This window comes from Centropristis striata, chromosome 20 (assembly GCF_030273125.1).
Source record: "Centropristis striata isolate RG_2023a ecotype Rhode Island chromosome 20, C.striata_1.0, whole genome shotgun sequence".
NCBI lineage: Eukaryota > Metazoa > Chordata > Actinopteri > Perciformes > Serranidae > Centropristis > Centropristis striata.
The window spans coordinates 28,459,098-28,477,911 of NC_081536.1; the positions used below are offsets into that span (position 1 = coordinate 28,459,098).

The 18,814-nt window shown below is 40.1% G+C and overlaps 1 protein-coding gene across 1 annotated transcript in view; it reads left to right on the plus strand.

The window, feature by feature from the left end:
- The window catches only part of atrnl1a (attractin-like 1a), a 380,138-nt gene that overhangs the window by 144,112 nt on the left and 217,212 nt on the right, over nt 1-18,814 (plus strand). Inside the window, exon 21 of the mRNA XM_059359919.1 lies at nt 16,476-16,569. Within this exon, the coding sequence (XP_059215902.1) occupies nt 16,476-16,569 (94 nt within the window). The remainder of the gene's footprint in view (nt 1-16,475; nt 16,570-18,814) is intronic.

The following is an 18,814-nucleotide window of genomic DNA, read 5'->3' on the forward strand; positions in this document are numbered from 1 at the left end:
TTTTTACCCCTTATTTCCCCCTCATGTCATTCAGCCACACACATCCACTGATTTTATGGTCAATAGACGAGCTGCTGCGGGTCTCTGGGCGGCTCCACTGTCCCCCGGCTCGTAGCCAGATCACCGGCGTTACAGCAGCGAGCGGTAGCGGGGCTAGGCTTTGGCCAAATCCTGTCGGAAGCAAGGCTGAAACATCCTTTTTGGTGGTGATAAAGGAGTGTAAAGTCAAACGTTGTTCTTCTTTTAAAATCAACTTTCGCTCTAAACTATTTAAAACGCCGTCTACAGCTATCCAAAGAGAGCTTTTGCGTACGCAGCCATGTTGGATCCGTAAGAAAACTGCAAAACTACAAGCTTCCATCTGTTGAGTAGTACGCGTCATCGTCTTGCCGTCCCTCCCCGTTCTGTGATTAGATCCCAAAAACAGGTGATGATCCACATATTTAAAGTGTTTTTCTTTAAAACAGAGAATGGCAGATGTTGCACCGAGCCTTGCCTGCTGGTCTACCTCTAGTTACAGCATCAAAATGTGTAAAGTAAAAATAGAAAGAAGCATCAATTTATATTTTTACATTTGTATGTGTCTTGTTTATGCAGCTTTCCTGAAACCTGCACATTATTCCATTCTTTGTCGGGACTGGTCTCCCCTCAAAAACCACAATAAAGGGCGTTTGTACATGCAGCAAAATACGACTCTTATTAATATTTAAGACTGCCATCTTGCTGACATAGTAGTGATGATTGACGGTGATGTAGAGTTTAAATGACGGAGGTGGATTGGTTGAATAAAAGGCAGACTCACCAGGAGAACGGGGTTTGTGTCCCACGTGAAAACAAAAGTAAATGACTCTTTACATAACTTCTGTTTGTTATGCAACTGGCTCACGTCACCCTCGTAACTACTTCACTTCCGGCATTTAGATGCATTTATTTACTGTTTAAGCTGTCTTTTATAACGCCTAACCAGGACGTTTTTTTTTTTACCTAAACCTAGCTCAGTGGTTTGTAGCATAAATTCACAGAAACTGCATGCTTTTTACAACCATGAAGTGTACGTGTGTGTATAATGACGTGTGTGCTGTTTTTAGAACGCTCCGCTCTGTACCAGGAGTGATTTCTACAAACGCTCCTTATGGTTGGTGCTGACAGTCTATTCTGTCATTTAGGTTGGAGATCTTGTATTTGTCTGCTTGTTTAGTCGACCCTTTTTTTTGCTGGAAGTTCTGTTGTCTGAGTCGTCATGTTGCAGCATCAGCAAATGTGCATTTTCTGTCCGTTCAAATGGTTTATGGTATAACATGGTCCTCCTTACACTGTTTCTTTATACTGCTTTCCCTTTCTTTCTTTCAATGACAATTATATCTGATGGAGAGATTATTAAACAGCAGGCGAGAAATAATAAAAAAAAAGCTATTGAAAGAAGGAATTCCAGTCATGATTCACATGGTTAAGGGGTAAAACAGCTGGCTCGAATTCATTTATTTTATTCATGGTGTGAACTCATCTCTTTCTGTCAGAGGAGGTGGAGAATCTGTATATGAGGATTTGTTGAAATATCCACTAAGCGATATTTAGCAGCAGCAGAGAAGGATTCACAAAAAAAAAAATGCACAAGAAAAACCTTCGGAGTAATGTTAAGCACCAGCACGGCCCTTGATTTTCTCTTCTCCCCATTAAGTTTCTTGAGTTTCCTAACTGCACGCCCCTCGGGGAATAAGACGGAGCCGAGCGAGGATTGTTCTCTAATGTTTTCTCGCTGACTTATTTCAGCATCTCTACCTGTCTCCATCTGACTCACACAGACACACTCACAGATGGCCCAGTTCCCACCCAGCCACCCACACACACACACACACACACACACATCCGAACACACCCTGACAACAGGCGTCTTTTGTGTTGTGTGTGCATGCAGAGGCAGCGGGGTGAGAAATTGTGCTCTCTTCAGGGGGCTCGCACAAGTCACAGGAAATATGATTTATATCAAATCAACCTTTTTTTGCTAAGAGATCAGGTTTCTTTATATCGCTGCTTTATTTCTGTGTTGTCAGCAAGTGTGGTGCATGATGTGCTTCCTCCTCCTCCGTCCATTACATTCATTCATTCACTCTCTCTCTCCATCCCGCTCTTTCACCTCCAGCTTCCCTCGCTCTCATGCAGAATTGAGTTCACTTCCTCTGGGCACTTGAATGTGATTGTGTCTGCATACTGGTTGAATGAGTCAAGTGTCTATTCTACAATAAGGATCTCCATGTTAAGTGAAAAAGCCTTGTAGAACCTGATAATGTTATAAATTCCCTATGATGTAATAACCCCGATAATGTAATAAAAATCTGCACTTGAGTCCATTGAAAATGTAATAAAACCTGATAATGTAATAACTTCCCAATAATGTAATAAAGTGCATTTCCCAATAAGATAATACAATTTTTTACCAATAATGTAATAAAGTATTACATTAATGGGAGGTTATTACATTTTCAGGTTAGCCTTCATTTCACAAGTCTACAAAGCGGGTCACTGGTAGACTAACACTGGTGCAAAGTGACCCACTTTGTAGAGTAATGATTGACAATTTACCAATCCTCATCCAATCATCCAAAAGGAGCCACCAGTCACGTCAAAGGTCTGGAGAAGGTGGCTATTTGCCGCTTCCATGGTTTCTTTCACCGATTTGTAGAGACTGTAGAAAGTCCAAATTATGAAGCATATTAAGATCATAACTCATATACAACAACTTCCTTACTTACTACTAATAATCAATAATTATTGAGGGAAAACTCTTAGTTAATGGCTTACTGGTTGTATAATAAGGCCAGGCAGAATAAGGCATTAATAACTACTTAATAATGACTAATTAAGAGCCACTATGTTACTAATTTGCACTAATTAATGTTGAATATGTGTTCCCTAATCTAAAGTGTTCCCAAAAAAAAACCAAAAAAAAAACCACAATGGTCTCACGCTGTCTTTTCCTCAGGATAGAACGGAAAGCTCAAAGTGGGAGAAATTCAGACAGTTTCAGTTCAGTCTGTAAGGTACTCCATGTCGAGGGGGCAGCTAACCTAAAAGATCTTTTTCCATATTCAGTCCTTACACGAGGAACAGTGCAGGAACGTAAGGCATAGCAACTGTTTTTTCTCTGCAATAAGGAGCACAAATAGGGAGGAATCAAGCCTAAGAGAGCCTTATAAATTAGAGTCAACCAATGTGTGTATCTAAGAACCTGGTCTCACAGGAATCCGTGAAATAGCCACGGATTTGCTTAACTCAAAATCCGTGGAATAGCCACGGAATCACTCAAATTTCCGTGAAACTGACACAGATTTTGCTACAATGCAAGTTAATGAGAGTCATATCCCGTGGCTATTCCATGGATATTTTTTCCTATTGGTTTGATCCAAGTCATGTGACTTTCAAGGTTCCGACGATCAGAACAAAAAACATGGCGGACAGTTCTCTCATTTTTAGTGAAAAAAAAAACAATATTTTGACTTAGTTTCTGCATAAAAATGGATTTTGATCACATTTCTAGCGAGAAATATATGTTTGTAGCAACATCCGTGTCAGTTTCACGGAAATTTGAGTGATTCCGTGGCTATTCCACGGATTCCTGTGAGACCATGTTGATATCTGCGTGCACTCAAAGAAGGCAAGTCTGATTTCAAATACAATTCACAATGGTGTGTGAGACGACTGCAGCCAGTAACAGATCTCAGTGCTGAGTGAATGGATTTATTGTATGGTGCAGGCCAGTGACATGTATGCTTCTATATTTATATCAAAGTGTAGAGATTCACTCAGATCTTCCTCAGAGTTTGGATGACACGTCTGTTTTGGACTTGCATCTGAACATTGCAGAAATTAGTTTCACAGACAGTTTGTGCATCTGTTTTGCAGAGAGACTGCAGTCTGATCCGTCGTGTATCTGTCCCGTGTCTGTCGTGCATCAGCAGCGTCAGTAGATTCACTTTGAATATTGTTCACTCAGAACAATGACGGCACACTGACGGCTCAGATGAAACTCCTCTCTGTGAACTCCACGCTGTAACATCCTGCACCAGCCTGCAGGCCTGCTTTACAGTTTGATCAGCAGCTTTTTCCCAGAAATATAAAAGGTGAAAGACAGACGGGGAGTGTGTCTATAGGGGGGAACATTGCCGCAGAAATGAAGCAAGAAATGACATATATTCAAATATATACAGATAAGTTATAGAAGAATCCAATGATAAACACTAACACATTAGATACATTTTAAATGTTTCTCCTCTTATATGAAACCAATTAATTCGGGTATCAGTGTACACATAGTTTTGGATTTTTCATTCTTTTTGTTTTGATTTCGTTGTCAATTTTTGTTTTCAAATTCAGTTAGTTTTAATGAGTTTTTAGAGTGAGTTAAATTTTTAATTAGTTTTTATTTTTTGGAAAATGTTTAGTTTTAGTTTAGTTTTTATTAGTTTTCGTGTTAGTTTTATTTTTTTGTAAATGGGGTATTTGTTGGGTGCCAGATTCAATAAGGTCACAATAAATGTTTCCTATATTTCCTTTGTCTGATCCATCTCAGCCCCAATAAGTTTATTAAGTCATAAAACCAGATAGATGAAATAGATTTCAACCAAAAAGGTTTATGTATGAAAAAAGTTGACAAAGACGAAGACATTTTCACTATAAACTATTGTAGTTAGTTTTAGTTAGTTTTGTAACCACAAAATACATTTTCAGTTAATTATCGTTTTTTTTTTTTTTAAAAACCCTCTATTTTCTTGTCAATTACATGGCAAAACAGTGTTTCTTTTGATGGAAAAACTTTTTATTTTTTACGGTAAAATATGGAATAAAATGGCAATCAACAGTGCTAATATAATTTTACCGTAATATTAGAAAAAAGTTGCACCGTATTTATTACGGTAAACGTCTGGCAACCACAGCTGCCGTTTTTTTTAACCGTAAATACAACAGTTGTTTTATCACAGTGTGTGTGAAGCTCTCAGATAATTGTGGTGTTCAGTAAACCTCAAAACCAAAACGGTAACAAGTCACAGCAGCTTTTTAAGCCCCTAACCTGATTTCTTCATCTCTGGCTCACTCTTTTTTCTCTATTGGCTTTTCTTAAGTGCCATTGGCAAAATCTGTGTGAGTTCATAAATGCACATTTCTTCTAGCTGCGTGTCCTTTGTGTGCCTTTGTTGACTGCCTGCTGAATCAATATTGTATGAGCAGCAGGGTGACCCGAGCCTACGCTAACACACCTGTGATTTGTCTATTATCTCAAGTCTAAAAGCCACTTTTTGTCAGTGCTCTGTTATCTCCCGAAGCCTTACAGTTCAGTGTGCATCTCTGAAAAGGTTTGCTTTCTTTGTGACGGGTCAATGTAATTTCAAGTAATAGATCGGAGTCGTATTCTGTTGCTGATGCCGCCACTGCCTCGGCGTCTTTTGTTTTTCGAGTTCAAGATTCGACTTTCAGCCCGCTGACATTTAAATGCCCCGCTGCACAGCCTTGTTTTCCCGCTGCTCAGTCTCTGTACGTGTGTTAAAGAAATCTAAATATTTAAAGCAGCGTGTTTTGTGTGCTACCTTGTTTTTGTTGCATGTAAGCGGTGGGATCAGGCAGAGGAGGAGAGGGGATAGAAGAGGTTGTTTTCCTCTCATTATCCGCCGGTGCCTTGGCTTTACCTTGACCTGAGCACACCACTGTTTTATTACAGGGCCTGTCTCTGTGCCAATTGGAAAGAATAAGAACAAAGCACAAAGTCAATTCAGCTGCAGAGGGACACAGGAGTGTGAACACACACACACACACACACACACACACACACACACACACACACGTACACACCATAACACAAGGGTATAGGGAACGTTCTTGTTTGTCTCTGCCATTAGTCACTCCATGCAGAAGTGATTTAGTGTCTAAATTACAGCCTGGGCTCCATGTGAATCATCCGGCTACATCATGCTCTGCTTTTGCATAACAAAACGATTAAAAAGATTAGACTTGCTGAAAAAAGGTCTCATCTCTGTGGCTCTAATCAAAAGCAATACCGAACAAACGCTAACCAGCTTCCAAAAGGCGAACCTCACCATCCGGGAAGTTACCTCATGCACCTCAAACTGTTCCAGAGGTTTTCCAGAGGAGGTGGTCTCTACTTTGCATGATTACATCTCTAATCAGATGTTGATAAACAGCTCATTACCAAAACAGTTCATTTTCCGTTCCCCGGTCGACGAACAGTATCATATTATGACATTTGGATTTCAACACGGAGACATTTTAGCTTCTTTGTCATAACGTGACTGTTGCTTGTTTTTTGTGTTTTATTCATGTTTGAATGTGGCTTCGACTTGGCAGCAATCCTGATAAAGAAACAGGACCAAAGGTCTAAAACCCCACCGGCAGCTTTTAGTGGCTCAAGTGGAGTTTATGCTCCACACAATGAAACTCAGTGATTATTTTTAGTATTCTCAAGACTCACATTACTGGTTGCATGGCTTAAAATGTTCTGTCCGTCATCAGGTTGGCACTTAAAGCAGCTATTAGTAACTAGAAGGACACGGAGAGAGCGTAGACCTCCACCAAGGCTGTGCTCTATCTCACAACAGTGGGGAAAAAATCATTCACAATGTGACTCAGTTCCACTTCATAATCTGGCCTCTACTTTTTCAATAATTCTGCAGACACAAATAAACAACAATCATGATAATATATGAAATGGCAATGTAAAAGCAATGGGCCTCATTCACCAATATCTTCTTATAATAATAATCTTCTTAGAAGTCCTTCTTGAGAAGATTTCTAAGAAGACCCTACGTCAGATTCATCAACGTGTTCTTAAGCTGCTGAATTGTTCTCAGCCGTGTTCTTAAATTGATGAATGCCATCTCCTGGTAAATAGAGCAGGCGTGCCAGGTGAGTCTAATTAACATAGGATTAGCATAGGTAACCGCCCATTAATGCCCATAAAAAGCAGTGCAGGGCCGTTTGTAGACGCCACACAGAGGAAACAGCAACAGAATGCTTAAAGCAAAGCATAAATCCGTTGGAGCACAGGTAAAAAGAAAAAAAAACTTCAGCAGTTCAGAACTAGAAGTTCTGCTGCAGGAGATCACTCGGAGGAAGAAAATTATATTTAGCAGCCTTAGTGCAGGTTGCACCAACACAAACAATTTATTTTCTGTTGTTGTCCTGTTCATTCATGTTAAAGCATTGGCACATTTAATTTAATTAAAATGAAAAATGAAAAAAAAAATGAAATGATTAAATAAATACATAAATATGAGGGAAATTTCACTGGGCTGTATTTTATTGAACTTAACAAAAGAAGACAACACAACCATGCCAACATGTCAGCACTGAAATGTGCTTAAGAGTACTCCTGGTATGGAAAAATCCCGGATAAGAAAAAAATTCATGAATGCCACAATCTTCGTAAAATCTTCGTAAGTAGGACTTAAGGAGGAATTTGTTCCTAAGAACGGTTTGTGAATGAGGCCCATTGACTTGACAATGAGTGCTCACTGGTAGTGATAAATCTATGGAGAACAATCAGCTCAATGTGCTGCTTCCCTTGGCTTTAGTGTAGCTGTCAGCCCACAGCTTCACTGTTTTGTTTCACTCTCATACAGAAGTTTAAGGTGAAGCAGGCAGCTGTTTCCAGTAAAAAAATAAATATACAAACCCACTGTACACCTACTCACCAGCAGACACACACAGTTGGAGACTGAGCTAGTGAACAAAGTGGAAGATTTAGGGCTCTTTCACAACCCAAAGTTTAATCCATTTTAATCGATCTCTGGTGCGGATAAATCTCCAGATTACTTTGGTCAGAACACCAGAGCAGCATTATGGCTGGTTGAATCAAACATACTCTGTTCATGCTCTGTTCCACGTTGCTTTGTGAATTTCCGTATTTACATTTTTCACCGCCAACTTTGCCACCAATAAGAGAATATAGTATGAGTCAAGGTTATAATAGTTTTGGATTTTTCATTAGTTTTAGTTTTAATTTCGTTGTGGATTTTTGTTTTCAAATTCAGTTGGTTTTAGTTGGTTTTAAGAGTGAGTTTGCTAGTTTTAATTAGGGCCCGAGCAGGCAACGACCTGCGAGGTCCCTATTGTATTTCGAATGATTATTAGGGCCCGAGCAGGCAACGACCTGCGAGGTCCCTATTGTATTTCGAATGATTATTTATTTTTATTATTTTTTTTTTTATTTTTCTTCTTCCCAAATGATCGCATTTTTCACTGCCTGAACATACCCCAAAAGTCATGAAACTTTAAATATAAGTCACACCTGGCGAAAAATTTTATAATCTATTGTCATTCTGAATTTCCACCACTAGGTGGCGCTATAATAAAGGAAAACGCGTTTAAGCTAATAACTTCCACATACTTCATCGCACATTCAAAAAACTTATATCCACGCGTTCACTGAGTTGTGCTGAATCTCGTGATATAGGCCACTCCCATTTTCGCCTAGAGTTTTTTTTCGCAAATTCGCGAAATGTCGTAAACCTACTTTTTCGAACTCCTCCTAGGCAATTTCATCGTTTTGCACCAAACTTTGCACACTGCATCTATGGACGCTCATGACAAAAAGTTATTAAAATAATTTTGATTACTCAAATAATACTCAAGTTATTAAATAACAACTTCCTGCAGGTGGCGCTCTTTTCAACACAAAACACAAAGTGTTGCATATCTCCACATTGGTGTGTCTGAATGACATGAAACTCAGGTTGCTTCTTCCCCATGAGCCCCTTAGGCTCGATGCAAAATTTTGGGCGATGACCACTAGGTGGCGCTCTTTAAATTGAAGTATTTTATATCTCCAAATCGGTTGGTCGGATTAACACCAAACTTGGTATACTTATTGTCAATGCCCTCTTGAGAATAACCCTTGAAGGTTTTATTGATCGGCCACTAGGTGGCGCTCTGGCGGCAGTTTAATTTAAAAAATGCCACTGTGCCCAGACCATAACACTTAAGGCAATGAAATTCATAGGGGTGGTATAGACTGGCCCCTGTAACGCACAAACCCTGACGGCAGCATGCCCCGACACGCGTGTACTGCGAGGGCCCGTTCAGTACTGCGCGCAGTCCTAGTTTATTATTATTTTTATTCTTTGTCCAAAATGATCGCATATTTCACTGCCTGAACATACCCCAAAACTCATGAAACTTTAAATATAACTCACAACTGGCGAAAAATTTTATAATCTATTGTCATCCTGAATTTTCACCACTAGGTGGCGCTATAATAATGGAAAGTGCGTTTTGGCTAATAACTCCCACATACTTCATCGCACATTCAAAAAACTTATATCCACGCGTTCACTGAGTTGTGCTGAATCTCGTGATATAAGCCACGCCCATTTTCGCCTGGAGTTTTTTTTTGCAAATTCGCGAAATGTCGCAAACCTACTTTTTCGAACTCCTCCTAGGCAATTTCATCGTTTTGCACCAAACTTTGCACACAGCATCTATGGACCCTCATGACAAAAAGTTATTAAAAGAATTTTGATAACCCAAAGAATACTCAAGTTATTAAATAACAACTTCCTGCAGGTGGCGCTATTTTCAACACAAAACACGAAATGTTGCATATCTCCTCATTGTTGTGTCTGAATGACATGAAACTCAGGTTACTACTTCCCCATGAGGCCCTGAGGCTTGCTGCAAAATTTTGGACGATTACCACTAGGTGGCGCTCTTTAAATTGAAGTATTTTATATCTCCAAATCTGTTGGTTGGATTAACACCAAACTTGGTATACTCATTGTCAATACCCTCCTGAGGATAACCCTTAAAGATTTCATTGATCGGCCCCTAGGTGGCGCTCTGGCGGCAGTTTAATTTAATAAGTGTCACTGTGCCCAGACCATAAGACTTAAGGCAATGAAATTCATAGGGGTGGTGTAGACTGGCCCCTGTAACGCACACACCCCAACGGCAGCATGCCTGACACGCGTGTACTTTATTATTATTAGGGCCCGAGCAGGCAACGACCTGCGAGGTCCCTATTGTATTTCGAATGATTATTTATTAGGGACCGAGCACTAACGGTGCGAGGACCCTATTGAAATTGGTCCGTCTATTATTATTATTTTTCTTCAGAAAAAGTAATCGCCTTTTTGGGGGCTTTATCACATTCAAAAACTCACCATTTTTGGAATATACTTAAATCTCCACTGAAATTTACGTATTCTAGTGGTCCCAGGGATGGGCATGGCAAAATGACTCAACAGCGCCCCCTTGAAAGTCAAGAAAATTCAGCCCCTCGCACAGGAATGTCGTAGAGACACGAAATTTGGTGCATACATGTATCATGGCAAGACGCACCAAAAAGTCTCAAGAACCCATACCGTAAAACGAACAGGAAGTCGGCCATCTTGGATCGAAAATGGCGTTTCCTGCTGTTTTTGCCCATTTCCATGCCGCATATTTTAACGAACTCCTCCTACAGATTTTGCCCAATTCTCTTCAAACTTGGCCAGTAGCATCACAAGGCCTTTGGGATCAAAAGTTATTGAAAGCTTTACCGACGGTCACACTATGTGGCCGTGGCATGGTGGCAAAATATGGCGTCTCGCCATAAAACACGAGATCGTCATAACTTCTCCATTCTTTGTCCGATCTGATCCAAACTTCTCATGCTTCATCAGAGTCCAGCCCTTAACACTTCTACAAAACAATATTTCATAAAGCCCCGCCCCTTATGCTATTTCCACGCCCCCTTTCATCACATGACCACGTTGCATCCTTTAACAAACTCCTCCTACAAATTTCACCTTATTGCCTTCAAACTTGGTCAGTAGCATCACAAGACCTTTGGGATCAAAAGTTATTGAAAGCTTTATCGACGGTCACACTATGTGGGCATGGCATGGCGGCAAAATATGGCGTCTCGCCATCTACCACCAGACTGGATAACTTGACCATACATTGTCCAATCTGTCCCAAAATTCACACACGTGATTAGGGGCCAGCCCGGAACACACCCACATGTCTATATTGACACACAGTCATAGCGCCCCCTGCTTCAAATCTTTACCATTGCTGACACTATGTGGCATGGCGGGGAAATCTGGCGTCTCGCCAAAAAGCAACAGATCTTTATACCTTTTACATACTTTGTCCCATCTGGTCCAAACTTCTCCTACTTCATCAGAGTCCAGTCCTTAACACTTCTACATAACATTATTTCATGAAGCCCCGCCCCTTATGCTTTATCCACGCCCCCTTTCATAAAATGACCACGTTGCATACTTTACATAACTCCTCCAACAGATTTATTCCCATTGACTTCAAACTTGGTCAGTACAATCACAAGGCCTTGGGGAACACAACTTATCAACACCTTTACTGACTGTTACAATATGTGGCCATGGCATGGCGCCAAATTATGGTGTCTCGCCATCTAACACCAGACTGGATAACTTGACCATACATTGTCCAATCTGTCCCACATTTCACACACGTGATTAGGCTCCAGCCCACAACACGCCCACGTGTCAATATTGACACACAGTCATAGCGCCCCCTGCTGGCAACAGCAAGTAACATGTTTTACCCCTACCCCGAGCACAGTGGTAGGAGACACACCATTTGGGACGCACAGGGACTGAGCCTACAGCGCCGTGCCCGACGTGGCCTCCGCTGACATCGCCTCCCCCGACGGCTCCACTCGGCTCGGTCCCGTTCAGTCCTGTTTACAGGCCTAGTTAGGGACCGAGCACTAACGGTGCAAGGACCCTATTGTAATTGAAGGGATTATTATTATTATTCATCTCCCAAATGAATCGCCTTTTTGGGGCCTTTATCATATTCAAAAACTCCTGATATTTGGAATATACATAAATCTCTTGTGAAATTTACGTATTCTAGTGGTTGCGGGAATGGGCGTGGCACAATGGCTCACCAGCGCCCCCTACAAACTTTTCTACCGTGAAGGCATTACTCCTACCCATTAAACCCTATCCACTTCTAACTTGGTCAGTGTCATCATGAGGCCTTTGGGATGAAACATACTCAAAATCTTGACTGACCGTCACACTATATGGGCGTGGCATGGCGGCAAAATATGAAAACACGAGACTGTATAACTTGACTATACATTGTCCAATCTGTCCCTAATTTCTCACACGTGATGAGGGTCCACCTCTGAACACACCCACATGTCAATATTGATACACTGTCATTGCGCCCCCCGCTGGCAACAGGAAGTAACAACTTTTATGCCTAGCCCCAGCAGCAGGTTTCACGTACAGACACGACATTTGGTACACACGTGCTTCATGTGTAGACGCACCAAAAAGCCTCTTGGACCCATACCTCAAACCAAACCGGAAGTCCGCCATCTTGGTTTGAAAATCGCAGCATTCATTGTTTTTGGCCATTTCCATGTCGTATACTTTAACGAACTCCTCCTACAGATTTCACCCGATTTACTTCAAATTTGCTCAGTACCATCACAAGGCCTTTGGGATCAAAAGTTGTATAAATCTTAACCGATGGTCACACTATGTCGGCGTGGCATGGCGGCAAAATATGGCGTCTCGCCATCTAACACCAGACTGGATAACTTGACCATACATTGTCCAATCTGTCCCTAATTTCTCACACGTGATGAGGGTCCACCTCTGAACACACCCACATGTCAATATTGATACACTGTCATTGCGCCCCCCGCTGGCAACAGGAAGTAACAACTTTTATGCCTAGCCCCAGCAGCAGGTTTCACGTACAGACACGAAATTTGGTACACACATGCTTCATGTGGAGATGCACCATTTCCACCGATTTACTTCAAATTTGCTCAGTACCATCACAAGGCCTTTGGGATCAAAAGTTGTATTAATCTTTACCACCTGTCACACTATGTGGGCGTGGCTTGGTGGCAAAATATGGCGTCTCGCCATAACACACAAGACTGGATAACTTGACCATACATTGTCCAATCTGTCCCAAATTTCACAAACGTGATTAGGGTCCAGCCCGGGACACACCCACGTGTCTATATTGACACACAGTCATAGCGCCCCCTGCTGGCTACAGGAAGTAACATGTTTTACACCTACCACAAGCACAGTGGTAGGAGACACGCAATTTGGTACGCATAGGGACTGAGCCAACAGCGCCGCGTCCGATGTGCCCTCCCCTGACGGCGCCTCCCCCGACGGCTCCACTCTGCGAGGGCCCGTTCAGTACTGCGCGCAGTCCTAGTTAGTTTTTATTTTTTTGGAAAATGCTTGGTTTTAGTTTAGTTTTTATTAGGGCCCGAGCAGGAACGACCTGCGAGGTCCCTATTGTATTTCGAATGATTATTTATTATTATTATTATTATTATTATTTTTATTCTTTGTCCAAAATGATCGCATATTTCACTGCCTGAACATACCCCAAAACTCATGAAACTTTAAATCTAAATCACACATGGTGAAAAATTTTATAATCTATTGTCATCCTGAATTTCCACCACTAGGTGGCGCTATAATAAAGGAAAGTGCGTTTTGGCTAATAACTCCCACATACTTTATCGCACATTCAAAAAACTCATATCCACGCGTTCACTGAGTTGTGCTGAATCTCGTGATATAGAGTATCTATATCTAGAGTTTTTTTTCGCAAATTCGCGAAATGTCGCAAACCTACTTTTTCGAACTCCTCCTAGGCAATTTCATCGTTTTGCACCAAACTTTGCACACAGCATCTATGGACCCTCATGACAAAAAGTTATTAAAAGAATTTTGATTACCCAAAGAATACTCAAGTTATTAAATAACAACTTCCTGTAGGTGGCGCTATTATCAACACAAAACACAAAGTGTTGCATATCTCCACATTGGTGTGTCTGAATGACATGAAACTCAGGTTACTACTTCCCCATGAGCCCCTGAGGCTCGCTGCAAAATTTTGGGCGATTACCACTAGGTGGCGCTCTTTAAATTGAAGTATTTTATATCTCCAAATCGGTTGGTCGGATTAACACCAAACTTGGTATACTTATTGTCAATGCCCTCCTGAGGATAACCCTTGAAGGTTTTATTGATCGGCCCCTAGGTGGTGCTCTGGCGGCAGTTTAATTTAATGAGTCCCACTGTGCCCAGACCAAAAGACTTAAGGCAATGAAATTCATAGGGGTGGTATAGACTGGTCCTTGTAATGCACAAACCCCGACGGCAGCATGCCCCGACACGCGTGTACTGCGAGGGCCCGTTCAGTACTGCGCGCAGTCCTAGTTAGTTTATTAGATTTCATATCAACCAAAAAGGTTTTAAAAAAGTAAAAGTAAAAAAAGTTGACAAAGATGAAAATGAAGGACATTTTCACTATAATTTAGTTTTGTAACCACAAAATACAGTTTCAGTTAGTTATCGTTTTTATTTTTATTTCAGTTAACGGAAATGTTTTTTCAATTCTAGTTTTCCTTATTTCGGTAGTTTTCGTTAACTATAATAACCTTGGTATGAGTAGATTTCCAGCCCTCTACCTTCATAAACGCCCCTCTTTAAATATTTTCTGTTTGGTTCGCTTACATTTCTGCACTGTAAAAGCAAACCAGACTAAATATAAAACGAACCAATCAATATCACTCTGACTGGACTAACTGAACAGACTTGGGTTGTTGAAGCATTCTTAGAAACCGAAGAGACAAATATTTGTCCCAGGAGTTGATAGAGATCAAAAACAAGTTAAAAGAGGTTAAATATTGGTATGAAATTCATCAGGTGGACACTAACATGACTTGTTATGAATCAACATGTTGCTCTGTAACTGCTGGATGTGCAATGAACATATTTTAGATGATCATATGTGAATTAGGGGCTTCACGACGTGTTTCTGCTGCCCCCAAGTGGACAAAAACTCATTACATCCATAAAAATACATTATGCATAGAGATTGCAATCCATTTTATTAAGAACAAATAGGGTGACCAATAACACTTCCAATATCCATATGTGCATGTCAATATTGTTTTATATTTGAGAAATAAAATTCAACTATCCCCTTAATATTCCATTCAATGTGCACTTAGATTTCTTAGAAAGTGCTGTAAAATAGTTCAGTGGTGACCTTCTTTTCTGCCCGGAAACAAATTTTCCCTTCAAACTGTTTTGTAAGGAAATGAATCACATTGTGAAAGTAATGATGTTTTTAAGGTTAGCTCAGGGAAAGGTGCATGTAGTTTAGTCATCTCTAAGAACAAGAAAACATTTCAATCAGGAACTTAACACCACTTAGTGCAGAGTGGGAAAAGCTCAGAGCCACAAGACGCTTCAGTGTTTCTCAGAAAATGATTAATTTGTCCTTTTCTCTCTTTCTAAATCCTCCTTCCTCAGTCTCCTAATTACACCCTTCTCTCTCTTTCTTTCCTACCTCCTACTTCCTCTTCTCTTTGTCAGCATGCAGTCCCTCAACAGGAGGAGAATGTTAAAGGATTGTTATGTTTGTTCAGGTTTTGTATGAACCTGGTCTCACAGGAATCCGTGAAATAGCCACGGATTTGCTTAACTCAATGGAATAGCCACGGAATCACTCAAATTTCCGTGAAACTGACACGTCATGTCCCGTGGCTATGGATATTTTTTCCTATTGGTTTGTTCCAAGTCACGTGACTTTAAGGTCCTGGCGGTCTAAACAAAAAACATGGTGGACAGTTCTCTAATTTTTAGTGAAAAAATCAATATTTTGACTTAGTTTCTGCATAAAAATGGATTTTCATCACATTTCTAGCGAGAAATATGTTTTATTTTCTAGATATTCACTCAGTGAATGTACTTTGTGGCGAATATCTCGCCAGAAAAAGACAATCCGCTTTGTTTTAGTTTGAAATCTCCCTGATCCTCTGTGTATTTAACGGATCAAACCGGACAAAACCATACTATTCTAAATATATTATTCTGTTGCAGCGGGAGACACTAATGTTGACAAAATGACGGCTTACGATCTATGCTTGTCCGGTGTTTTATTTTGACATGGAAGCATGGTGGACAGTTCTCTCATTTTTAGTGAAAAAATCAATATTTTGACTTAGTTTCTGCATAAAAATGGATTTTGATCACATTTCTATCGAGAAATGTATGTTTTATTTTCTAAATATTCACTCAGTGAATGTACATAATCACTTTGTATGTTGGAATAGCCACGGGATGTGACGTGTCTGTTTCACGGAAATTTGAGTGATTCCGTGGCTATTCCACGGATTTTGAGTTGAGCAAATCCGTGGCTATTTCACAGATTCCTGTGAGACCAGGTTGGTTTGTATACAGTATGCTGGTTTTAGTGTGCTCTCTCTGCAGTGCTCTCTTGTACTGTAGTTGCACAAGTTGTCTTTAAAATGTTTGGGTTCAGAAACTGTCATCATGTCTCCACACTGCAGATTCTACTTTGAGATTTCAAAGATAAGATCTTAACATGTCTCCCTCTCTCTCTCTCTCTCTCTCTCTCTCTGCACGGTTTTGTTCTTGCAGCATGCAAGTGTAACAGCCATGCCAATGTGTGCCAAGTCAACACAGGGAAGTGCTTCTGTACCACGAAGGGGATCAAAGGAGACCAGTGTCAGCTGTGAGTACAATATCATAACTGCAGTATGATAAAATGTCCATCCTACCACCATCTTTAGATATGTCGAGGTGCGATCACTTTACATATTAACAACAAGAAACACGACATGAAACTGTCTGTGTAGTGATCTTCCAATATGGAAACTCGTGCAGAAGATGCTTTAGCAGCCTGGTTACATTTGCAGGGACTTAAAGAAGTTAAAGGTCTTATGTTGTGAAAAGTGAGATTTCTGTGACTGTTTTGATTGTAGCGCTCAATCCACAGAGAAATGCACACAGCACATATTTAGATGCCTTTAAATTCGTTTTTTTTTCTCCAAAGCTGTATTGAGAAGCTCCAATTACAGTGAGAACATTCATCTTGGGTAGAACAAAACAAAGTCTGGCATCACAAATTGCGAAAATAAATAAATATGAGACAAAGTGAATGAAGTGCATAAGTCAGTACAGGTGTAAATTAAACAGAATAATAAAATAATTAACAAGGAAGGAGGAAAAAAAAGAAAAAGGCATGACATATTCCATTTCTCCAACTATTTTTTGAATTATGTTAACAGTATGTATACGTTTGTTGTTATTAATTATTTTGATACATTCAAGGTAGTTGTTGAATTCAGTTTCAAAAACAGGAAAGAAAGGTCGACCTTTGGAAAATTTGGCTTTATGCATGTGGAATTTCGCCATTAGAATAAACAAATGAATTAAGTGTTGAATTTTCCTATCTTTATTGCTATATTGCTATAATATATATATATATATATATATATATACATGTGTGTAAACTTCAATTTTTTTTTCAAGAAAAAATCTGGGAAAAATGACATTCAACAAAAAGGTGCCTGATTGTTTCCCCTTCAGCATTAAAAAATACACAATTAACATCAATATTGACACATATTTGACAGACATTTGTTAGTGGGGTAAATGTTATGTATAATTTTATATTGAACTTCTTTAATTTTATTGGAGATAGCAAATTTATGTGGAAGGAGCCATGTTGCATGCCTTTAAATGAGTTGTCAGGACTTCTGTAAAGCTGTGATGTCACAACTATCAGAAAAAAAGTGCTGCTACAGTGGCGTTACATTAATTTCCCAGCTGAAATAATGGTACAAAGACACAAAGATCTGGAAACTGACCAATCAGAGCACAAACAGGAGCTGAAACATTGCATATCCAACAAAAGGTAAATACAGGTTTATTCAGACAGACAGTATGAGAAAAGTAATCTGTTTTTTGAACATTTAAGCATGTAAAGATGTTCTCGTAGGAACCCTATTAGAAGGTATGAACGTGGAAATGAGAATGAAATGTGACCTTAAAGTGTTTTTTCCAGGGAATTTGGGGTTAGGGAAATCGGATTTGACTCTAAAATATGTTTTGATTGTCAGAAAGACAGAAGGAGCAATGAAAAACAAATGTTTGTGTATATTGTGTGTGTGCGTGTGTGTTTTCCCCTGACTGTGCCAGACTTAACCGCTGCAGCGCTACAATATCCTAAATGGCTTGGCGGAGCAACACACCACTGAGACAGACTGAAAATTGCTGCATCGATAAATCGAGCAGGCAAGGCTAGAAAGCAGAGACAGAGAGTACAGTGTGTGTGTGTGTGTGTGTGTGTGTGTGTGTGTGTGTGTGTGTGTACGTGGATTGCCATGTTCAGTAAAAGGAACCTTCAGTGTGCCGGGACAGGGCTGTTGAGGCAGTCAGACACATTTGTCGTTTGATCTGATAGTATGTTTCATGTATTATTGATTATAAATACCACAGAACGTGTGTGTGTGTGTGTGTGTGTGTGTGTGTGTGTGTGTGTGTGTGCTTGAGTGTGTGTGTTTGTGGTAGATATTTCATAAACTTACTTTGTGCTTGCAATGCTTCCATTTTATGATAGTACAGCTGGTAATGTGTTTATTTAGAGTCAGATATGGTTATTATTGATGGCTAAAAGTGTTGCACTGATAAGTAAACCTTGTATATGTGTATATGTAGACAGATATTTACCATTATGCATGTTGAAACTGATACAGTGTCACATCATTTCACACCATAAACCTGATTTGTCCAGTAATTTATAGCCATCCACCCTGCACATACACACCCATACTAACAACATCTTGAATCATATCTGCAAGCCATTATGTAAATGTTTTGACCCTCAACTTAAACTTTAACTTTCACCTCGTATTGCTTTACATTAACCTCAACATAAACATTGAGTGGCCCTAAACTTCACCTCAGCTCCTGAC